This window comes from Coffea eugenioides, chromosome 8, assembly GCF_003713205.1.
Source record: "Coffea eugenioides isolate CCC68of chromosome 8, Ceug_1.0, whole genome shotgun sequence".
In the NCBI taxonomy this organism is placed as follows: domain Eukaryota; kingdom Viridiplantae; phylum Streptophyta; class Magnoliopsida; order Gentianales; family Rubiaceae; genus Coffea; species Coffea eugenioides.
Genome location: NC_040042.1, coordinates 20,005,077 through 20,016,090, shown reverse-complemented (window position 1 = coordinate 20,016,090; position 11,014 = coordinate 20,005,077). Strand labels below are relative to the sequence as shown.

The 11,014-nt window shown below is 34.1% G+C and overlaps 1 protein-coding gene and 1 pseudogene across 1 annotated transcript; both read left to right on the top strand.

Moving 5' to 3' along the window:
* The first annotated feature begins 1,372 nt into the window (after window positions 1-1,372).
* On the top strand, window positions 1,373-3,005 carry LOC113780378 (annotated as a pseudogene).
* A 6,366-nt stretch (window positions 3,006-9,371) lies between these two features.
* On the top strand, window positions 9,372-10,534 carry LOC113781532 (cytosolic sulfotransferase 14-like). The gene has a single exon (XM_027327488.1). The coding sequence runs from the start codon at window positions 9,426-9,428 to the stop codon at window positions 10,212-10,214; it is 789 nt and encodes a 262-aa protein (XP_027183289.1). The 5' UTR covers window positions 9,372-9,425; the 3' UTR covers window positions 10,215-10,534.
* Window positions 10,535-11,014: the final 480 nt, after the last annotated feature.

The window sequence follows — 11,014 nt, the reverse complement described above, 5'->3', positions numbered from 1 at the left end:
TCCAACAAAATTAACTACGTTTTCTTAAACTGTGTGAAAAAAGAAAACAGAACTATCAAAGTGGGGCGGAGGGAGTATTTGACTGTTGAAACCCCAAAAATATCCCTTGCTAGATTTTTTTTTTAAAATCATTATTCATTGGTCCTCTCTCTGGGGTAGGAATAGTGGCCCCCACTTCTTCTAGACTTTTTCAATTTACGTAGAATTCAAACACAATTTACAAAACCATCTCCAGACTAGAAACCCCCAACAAGACTAATTAATACCTTTTTTTTTTTTTTAATTTTTCTAAAATGAGAAGAGTACTACCAGCATACAAAAGTTTGAGCACAATTCTAAGAGAAAATCATTATCTCCATTTGAAGAAGTAAGAAAAAGAGTTAAACGAGTCAAAGTGGGAGTGAAATTTTTTATTGCACTCTAAATTGCTCAATTCCTTAGTTTGGAAAAGGCAATGCAAGTAATCTCAATTGGTCCACAAACTTTGCCATAAGTTAAAACTCTTCCAAAATAACTGGTACAATTTCGTAGCACCATGTATTAACTTATTACAACTACAATAGAAAGTACATGTTAGTTTTTTCAAATTTGTACGTCTAGACATTATTATATTTTGAATTTTTGTGTTGTTGGCCGAATGTTGACTGTTAATAGCCACCGACATTGTAGCTGTCCCTGCCTCTTATCCATAATGTGTTAGCTAGAAATGTTACACGTGCACAGATGTGTATGGAAACCCCAAAAATATCCCTTGCTAGATTTTTTTTTTTTAAATCATTATTCATTGGTCCTCTCTCTGGTGTAGGAATAGTGGCCCCCACTTCTTCTAGACTTTTTCAATTTACGTAGAATTCAAACACAATTTACAAAAATATCACCAGACTAGAAACCCCCAACAAGACTTAATACCTTTTTTTAAAAAAAAAAATTTCGAAAATGAGAAGAGTACTACCAGCATACAAAAGTTTGAGCACAATTCTAAGAGAAAATCATTATCTCCATTTGAAGAAGTAAGAAAAAGAGTTAAACGAGTCAAAGTGGGAGTGAAATTTTTTATTGTACTCTAAATTGCTCAATTCCTTAGTTTGGAAAAGGCAATGCAAGTAATCTCAATTGGTCCACAAACTTTGCCATAAGTTAAAATTCTTCCCAAATAACTGGTACAATTTTGTAGCACCATGTATTAACTTATTACAACTACAATAGAAAGTGCGTGTTAGTTTTTTCAAATTTGTACGTCTACACATTATATTTTGAATTTTTGTGTTGTTGGCCGAATGTTGACTGTTAATAGCCACCGACATTGTAGCTGTCCCTGCCTCTTATCCGTAATGTGTTAGCTAGAAATGTTAGAAATGTTACAGGTGCACAGATGTGTATGGTAAACATGGTGTAAAACAGAACATTTCTATCAAATTTAATGAAAGGTAAAGAATACTAACGCACAGCAATAAGCAACAATAACTTAAAGATCTTGAGGGTGATCTTGAGGTTGGGAGCTTCAATCTTGATTTGTATTAGGGCATTTGTTTTATATTCTTAATTTTGCAGTTAGAACTTTTGAGCTTAAATTTCCAAAGGTGGCGGGATGGCAGAGAGAAATGCCCAGATGAAACATGCATAACAGTCTAGTGCTCATCTTTACGAGATACATTTGCCATGGAATTCCATCGTCAACCCTGATTCACCGGACTTTTCTTAGATCAGATCTTCAAGTTGGTTGGCCATGGAAGGAGTAAAGTGCCATTGACTGAATCTTAAATTCACCGAACATTGTTACTGAATGGACCTAAATGAAATAAACTTGACGATTTAGGCTATAAACTTTTTAAAATTAAGAGTTTAAAGTGCAAAGTATCCAGAATACAAATTTAAGATACAAAGTGAAAAAATGGTAAAAGTTTAAGGGTATAAAGTGAAATTAGTCCAATTAGGATTAACCCTTAAGCAAGGGCCAACACTCAACTTGTAAGGTTGGAGCAGGATCCTTTTCTCCAAATAACCCTTACTCTGAGTTTTTTCGAATGAGGGTTGATGCAGCAGGCAAAAAGGGACTTTCTCCTCTTCAAAAAATCACGGCAGCTATCTGACAGTTAGCATATGGAGCACCAGCTGATCAGTTGGATGAGAACATAAGAATGGGTGAAACCACTGCAATCGAGTGTTTTTCACAATTTTGCCGATGTGTGATTGATATTTATGAGGCACAATACTTGAGAAGGCCTAATGCTAATGATGTTGAACATTTACTTAATTTGCATTCCGAGCGGCATGGCTTCCCTGGCATAATTGGTAGCATTGACTGCATGCACTGGCAATGGAGGAATTGCCCCATGGCATGGAAAGGTCAATTTACTTGAGGTGATCAAGGATCTCCCACAATAATGCTAGAAGTAGTCGCATCAGCCGATTTATGGATATGGCATGCATTTTTTGGCATCGCGGGGTCTAACAATGACATCAATGTGCTCAATCAATCTCCACTATTTAACGACGTATTGCAAGGATACGCTCCAGATGTTCAATTTATGATAAATGGCACCCAATACAGTAAAGGGTATTACCTATCAGATGACATATATCCAGAATGGGCAACATTTGTTAAAAGTTTCACATCTCCTAGAGATCCAAAGAGGATCAAGTTTAAGCAAATGCAGGAGGCTGCACAAAAAGATGTTGAGCGAGCATTTGGAGTGCTCCAATCTCGTTGGGCTATTGTACGTGGTCCTGCTCGATGTTGGTATAGAGCAAAACTCAAAGATATAATGTATACATGCATCATATTGCACAATATGATTGTCAAAGATGAAAGAGATGCAATAAGAAACGGGGATGCTGACGATGACGATCCAATGATTCCTGTGACTCAAGATTTGGCCAAAAATTTTCAATATTACCGTCAGAGGAACACGGAATTACGTGATTAAGAAGTACATCATCAACTTCGATCAGACTTGGTCGAGCATATTTGGGAACGATTCGGAGACAATAACAATGAAAACTAGTATTCATTTTGTTATTAATTGTATTTTATTTGATTTAAATTATGTAATATTATGTTATGGAGGTCAAATTAATTACATAAAGAATTATTAATTAAGTATGGATTATTATGATATAATCGCATTTGAGGTATCACATATTTGTTTAATGTTCTGCATAATTATTTTTCAAAAAATAACAATATATTATTTTTGATAGATAGAAAAAGATATATTGTTCAAACTTAGAAATTAATAATATTATTTTTAGAAAAATAAAAAATTCAAAAGGCAAAAATTTTAATGAAATTTAATACTTTATTTTTTAAAAATAACAAAATTATTTTTAAAAATTACTTTATTTATTTATGGGATGTGAGTTATGCATTATTAAAATAAATATTTGATTTAATTGTGGACTCATACTATTACACCTTGTGGAGTGTAATCCATTATGAGTGAAAGTGTAATAAAAGAGGAAAAAGTGGAATACTGACATGGCATGTGGATTACACTCTAAAGAGTGTAAACCATTGTAGATGCCCTAAGCTCATCAAATGGATCAGGGGCCTTACTGTCTGGTTCTTAACAAAAGTATCTTTATCAATGCAATTCTATGTTGATAAATTAATAATCAATGTGATATAATTTTCGTAGAAAATTACTATAGCTTAGCTAAAAATTTGTATTAAATAACTGTCATGTGGATATTTTCATGAGATTAGGTTTGTTGACAGGGAGTTTCGTTCATTTATAAGGGGAAACTCTGCCAAAATTTTTAATAAAAAAAAAGTATTGACGAAATAAAAAAAAAATGTGATAATGAATATTGTTGTATGCAAAGAGATTAAGAGTAATGATATATTCAGAATCTCTTTCCTATACCAACTTTTCTTGCCAACCCTGGATTGTTAAAGTAGTGAACATGGAAAAATAAATGGTTCAATGTTTTTCATTTAGTAATTGAAGGGGCTACAGAGCTTCCGGGCTGGATATTCTCTTTACATCAAGAATCTAGAAAGCAAGATTTTACTCATCGCTGAAAGGATTTCAAATGCAGATTTGTGTCCATACATTACAATGGTTATAAACCGTACATTAGTTTGGGGGACCAGTTGAGTAGTTTCAAATTGTTTCCAGATAATTTATGCAAATTGCTCATAAATTACCAACACATTGATTTTAATTGGAGAAGGAGAAGAAGGCGTGAAACAATGAGGTCAGGTCTGTAGGCCTCTTAGTTTTCGGTGTTGGTTTGGTTTTAAGGATCCTGGTCAGTGTTGGTATCTCTATTGATATCAATTGCTTTCTCTTTAAAATTCTATGTTCCTCTTTTCCAACATATACTTTTGCCTCAGTATTCTATATCAGCCAATGACTTCCGTGATAAAATTAACCAAAAATATGGCTGAAACTTTTGCACTTCAATGCAGATATTGGACTCAGTTTTCTTTTGTGTATACAAACAAAATTCTTCGCTGAAATTTTTGATTTTTCCGCTTCTAGTTGTGGTTAATCGATATTATCTCGTTTAATTTCAGGATGCTAATTAATGCCACAATAATATTTCACATTGATAAATGAACACATTAAGTTCTTGTAGCACTATAATGCATTTGCATGTGTGTTTGTTGAAAGGTTAGCAGTCTTTTTGTGATACAATTCATTAGAGCTTTCAGTGAAACTTAATCCTTTTTAATACTTCGCAGTTTATTGAAATTTTTTAATGTAATTTTTATCATTAATGAAATAATTTTTTCTTTATAATGGTCTCAGCACGCAGCACCCAATTGGCTGCGCCACTATGGAATTGGATATGGAATATTTATGATCAACTATTTGGGTTTATCACACATAAATCGTAAAAGTGTTAGGTGTTAGTTTATAGGTGTGTGTGTAAAGAGCATATTGATCACAAGAAGTTTACCAAAAACAACTTTGACACAATTTTATCCTTGTGATCAAGTCCAACCTAGTTGATGCTGGAGTTCTGGGGTTCAACCCTCGCCTCCCACAAAAAAATTGCCACAACATGTGGCTGGTCTTAGTTGATCATTCCCCCCTTCCCTTAGATTAGGTTAGAGTAGGTTATAGGACATCTATAGTTGTGAAAAAAAAAAAAAAAAGATCAAGTCCAACCTAGAGTTCGATGTCTGAGGCCTGATACAACAACTTAGCCTGATTATATGTTCAGATCTCGTAATGTAGCCAGCTTCAGTGATACATTGTCTTAAGACCTCACTTGACAAGTTTCCAGTTGTCTGTTTCACTTATTTAGACGAACCAAAAATACTCATCTTTGAAATTCGTGCCATCTCTTGTCCATCAGAACAGTAGATGGATTTTGATTGTATCCTATGCAACGGCACCTTGATTTGAAACTGATACAATTCCAATCCTAATAAAGCAACAACACGGCCTTGATTTTTTATGGGGATACGATTCAAATAAAAAAAAAAAAGTTTACTAGTAATATGTCACGTGCTTTGCACGTGAATATGATATAACATTTTTTATATACTACATTTTTTTTGATAAATTTTGATTGTTAATATTCTAAGAAACTTTGATGGACAAAATTTAGTAATTGCCATTCATACAAAATGTAAGCATATAAAAAAAATTAAACATTTATCTTACATTCGACCATACATTTTTTAAGATGGAAATTTAGCTAAGTTATTGTCTATTTTACTACAGTTGCAGCAGAAAGTACGGATTAATTTTTCTGCAAAATGTAAAGATTTATCCACACGAGTAGTGAAAGAAGACGAGTCCAAAGTGAATTTGGAGGGTGCCACTTTTTCTAAGTATTGAAAGTCCAAAATCTTTCCCGAAATTTGAGACCGCATGCAGCAGCATGAGAAGGACGTTCCTACGAGTATTTCAATTTAAGTATTTAACAAGTTTAAATTAATGGCGCGACTAACGATTGCCAGTCAGCAATCATTTGGAGAAGTAGTGTACTATTAGGCGTTAATTTTTTTTAAAAAAATATAATTAATTTGGAATAGTGTTTAAATGTAGGGGGTGCAATAATTATGATTGTGCATATGTAAATAATAAGTTAGATGTAGTTTTAGAATAATTCTCAAACTTATATACAACATCTCTATGATGTCAATTTTCAAGTTAAGGATGGTTTTATTGAGCCAACAAGTCTTTGACTGAGTTAATTTTCAGGTCAGTCAACAATTTTATCTAAAATCTTGCTAAGGACACAAAAGGGCTAAAGTCTATTTCACTCCTAAAAGTTCTTCCTTTTTCTTCTTTTCTCAAAACCCTCACTCTTTTTTTTTTTTTTTTTTTTTACCCTTACGATCAAATTCACTAGTTCTTCAATTAAATGCTATATTCCAAGTCAGGAGTTACCATCACATCATCATTTGTTGCAGTCTTTAACGTTGTCGTTGTTATCACTACCATCATAATCGTTCTTACACTCGCTGTTGTCATCAATTGACAGTCATCGTTACAAGTCATTGATTAGACAATTTTTCTCATTCCGTAAGTAGTCACTTTTTTAATATTATAAGCTATCAAATTAATAAAATCTCAAATTTATCTTGGATTTGTAACTAATCTATTTCTTAATTTGTTTTTAACCTAGGAATTTTGGCAATTTTAAAAAGCAAATGATAATTTTTATTATTATTGAACAATACCCTCTACCCAATTCTCATTTTTCCTTAAGTTATGCCCTACTTTGTAAATGTTAACTTCTACTTTGACCTTATAGGAAATTTTCCCTAAACAAATTTAGAAAGGAAAAAAGAAATAGGAGAAAATAATAAAGTAATAACTAAATAAGACATTGAGACTTTCCAATTGTCTTCCCTTCCCTAACAATTTTGTTTCGTTCTTTAATTTGCTGGCATAATTGTTTCTCCAAATTCAGATTTTCGCATCCAATTTACAATGGAATCCCCAAATTTGCCGGAGCCAAACCAAGTAACGGATAAAAAAATTAAATTGCCCAAAATCCCAAATCAAATTATTCCTGCCTTCAAGACTACCAGTAAAATCATTGTGTCGATTCAAATGTGTGGTAGTCAGTCATGGCAGTCTCTAATATCTGATCCCAAATTCAGTCTCAAAACCAACGTTTCCCGGGCAATTTTCTGGAGTGGAACCAGCCCATTTCTATACTCTGTGAACCTTGATCTTCTTGCTGCAAACATCCTCAACCCATTAGCAGAAAACCCATGTTCTCCTAATCAAAACCAACTAATTCTTGGTTCTTGTAGCGGCTTCATACTCTTCAGCTATTCTACCTCAATATACTTCTGGAATCCCTCCATAGATCTTGTAAAGAGGTTCTCCAAATTTTGTTAGTCATAGTTTCTTAGAATATATAATATTAACAATCAGTATTTAGCAAAGAAGTTTATCATATAAAAAATGTTATATCTTCAAAGAATATATCCACGTGCAAAATACTTGGCATATTACTAGTTCTAAGAAAGGTAAAAAACACATGGCATATTACTAGTACTAAGAAAGGTACAAAATCTTAATTATGGGTCACAAATTGGCATTTTACCATGAAATTCAGTGGGACTTTTAACCATTAATTAGTGGACACAAGTTTGTATCCATCTTGACTTAAAGCTGTTTGGCGTTTGTGGCACTAATCTATTCTGTATCCCCAAAATTTGCAGTAGTTACACTGGTTCTTTAATTTTTGAGATTTTTCTCCTTTAAATTGTTGTGCTTGTGCTTTTGAAATGGATGCCATAACAATTTCAGTAGTTTTAGAATTCATGCTATGAAGACGAATTTCTTCTTAGATCAATTCATCTAAAACTAATCAAAATGTAGACAAAGGATGATGGTGTAAAAAATTTGCTCGCATAGGTTCATAGTCATCATGTAAATCCATTAGAAATTGAACTAATCTCATATTGTCTCTATATTTGATAAAAAAAAAAAAAAAAATTAGCATCTTCAAGGCATCGCCATTCAGGCTCAGAGACAGCCAACTACTGTTCCCAAAGATTATTCATTTGAGAGTGGAAGGAGTCATTGGACCGACCTGACTCTTGACGAGCTATTGTATTTTAATGGCAAATTGATACTGATGAGCTAAATCGGTTGTTGTATACCTTTCTATCAAAAAATTCCAAACTTCTTTTGCACTGTCAAAACTATGGAAAAGGTACTAATGGAGGGAGTAGAAGTATTGATTAGCCAAGAGATCCCATTCTTCCCGTCTATCAGTATATTTATTAGAAGATTCTTCCTTTTCTTGAGTGGGCTAGACACGCTTCCCTATGTTGACTCACCGTAGTTTGCGGCCTTTAAGAAAGCTTGGCATCTAAAACAATTGAGGTAGGATGCGAGACATCGGAATCAGGATTAGATACAATTACGATAAAGCATTGGCCCAGTAATGACGTAGTGCTTGATTGAATGATGTCTTGGTGCTAATTGGCTGTGAGAGGCACCGAGATGATTGTTGTATTAGATCAAAATTTATAATGGAATGAAAGACAAAGAAAAGTAATAAATCAGGCCCCAAGTTGGAGCTCTAATACAATGATAAAGTGGCGAGTAGAGAGGAGAAAATGAAGAGAATGTTAAATTAGATAAAATTGTGTGTGTCTACAAATACATGACGTGGCTTACATAGATATGGTAAGATATGATAAATATAATGGTTGTGGTAGTTAGTAAATGTTGTAAATACATGTGATTAGTGAATGGTAGAATATACTAATATAAGATAGAAAATTCAAGACATATGAGTTAGTTAGTAGCTATATTTACATTTAACAGTATGAATGACACAATTCACAGTTGAGTTGACCTGTCCTTCCCAAGAATAATATCATCTAAATTTGAATCAGCATCCCAGCAGCTCACTTGTATCTCGATTTTAATTTTGAAATTTCATGAATAAAACTTGTGTTTCAAACCACCCTCAACATGATTCTCAGGGGATTATCTTATTCTAAAACGATCACTTTCATTGGATCATCACTCCATTACTCTCTTTCATTGTATAATTTATTTACATATCATAAACTATAGCGCAACTTGAATGAGTGGATAACATATTGGACTGTTGATCTGTCCTAACTTGGATGTCTAGATAATATATTAAAGGACAGTTGATCATCTTTATATAAACTTCAGCATTTCATTAATGGTGCAGCACATAAGTATTGGCTCAAACTTTGCTGATATCAATCCAAAAAAAAAACACACACACACACACAGATTTTCGTTCAAGTAATCCAGGAGATGTCATCTTCAACTGAAGTGGAGCAAAAAGATGATCACTTTGAAGAGATCTTCCAGAGGTTGCAACCAAAGAAACCTGTAGCAGGGGGCCTGGTGGCTAATTACCAAGGCGTTTGGTTTGATGCAAATTTACTTCAAGCTACATTAACCTTTCAAAAGCACTTCAAAGCCATTGACTCTGACATTATATTGGCCACCATGCCGAAATCAGGAACCACATGGCTTAAAGCCCTCACCTTCAGTATTGTTAACCGCAACAATCATTCAGTCGATGAGAGCCCTTTGCTCTTCTCCAACCCTCATTATCTCGTCCCTTTTCTCGAGATATATCTGTACAAGGATGGTAATATTCCCGATATAGACTCTATGCCTTGCCCACGAATCCTCGCTACTCACCTCCCTTATCAATTCCTTCCTAGCAGCATCTTGGATTGCTCCAATTGTCGAATCATCTACCTGTGCCGAAACCCTTTGGATGTGTTCACTTCAGTGTTGCAATTCTTGCTGCAAAATGGTCGTATTTCAAGCCCATCGATGTCTATTGATGTACCTTTTGAACAGTTTTGTCAGGGCATACACCCGTATGGTCCATTCTGGGACCATTGTTTAGGATATTGGGATGCAAGCTTGAAAAACCCTCAAAAAGTGTTGTTTTTGAAGTATGAGGATCTAAAAAAGGATATCAATAGCTCCGTGAAGAAGATAGCTGACTTTTTAGGATATCCATTTTCAGCTGAGGAAGAGGAAGCCGGTTTGGTTGAAGAGATAGCAATGCTCTGCAGCTTCGAAAATCTTAAGAATTTGGACTGTAACAAGGAGGGGGAGATAAAAGCCGCTTTTAGAGCCAAGCATAGTTCCTTTTTCAGGAAGGCAGAAGTTGGTGACTGGGTAAATGTACTAACTCCTTCCATGGCCAACCGACTTGAAAAATTGTTTCAAGAAAAGCTTGGGGAATCCGGGTTGACGCTGGAAATCAACAGCAAATAGATCATTATGCGTGTTTCATGTGAGATTTCTCATTAGATTGTCATGCATGTTTCATGTGGATATCTCTCTCCCCTCTTGGACTAGTTCAGCAAATCTGATCAACGGTTCAGCTCCAAAAACGAGAAAACAAAAGAGAAGACCTAATACGCTTATCTTCAACTATTTGTTGCTTATTGCTGTGTAATGGTTGTATCAGTTACTTTTCATTCAGTTGTTGTATGATAAAATATCATATATGCGTGCACCAAAATATCTTTATCATTTTGACTGGGTTCATTCGCTTCCTTGCTTTTTTCAAGCCGAAATGATAAATATGCTCATAGAATCGTGCTCAAAATGCTTCCTGATAGTAGGACTATTCTCATTTGAAACTCCAAGAAAAAAGGACAAAAGAAAATATTTGGGACTTAAGTCACATAATGCATTTTAGTCAGGAGAACTTTTTGTAAATCCTGTTTTGTGTTGTTTTTAATCACTAACGATGAAGTATATTGTGGTTTTCCTGTTTAGAGTTTTTGTTTATCTGAACCACAAGTTTTTTTTTTTTTTTTTTTGCTTTCGTGCTTTGTTGGGGTGCCTTCATAAGCTCATGAATAATCTGTTCAACCATGTTACCATATACATCGAATGTAAGTGTTCTTGGATTAAGACAATTCACCATATGTTTCCAATTTGACCTTTGACTCGATTATCTGCTTCTTTTTACTTTTCCAAAATGGAAATGACGTCCTCACGAATTGTAGCTTAAAATTTTGTGTGATAATGGTATAACATTCTCAATTGGAAATATGATGACTTCA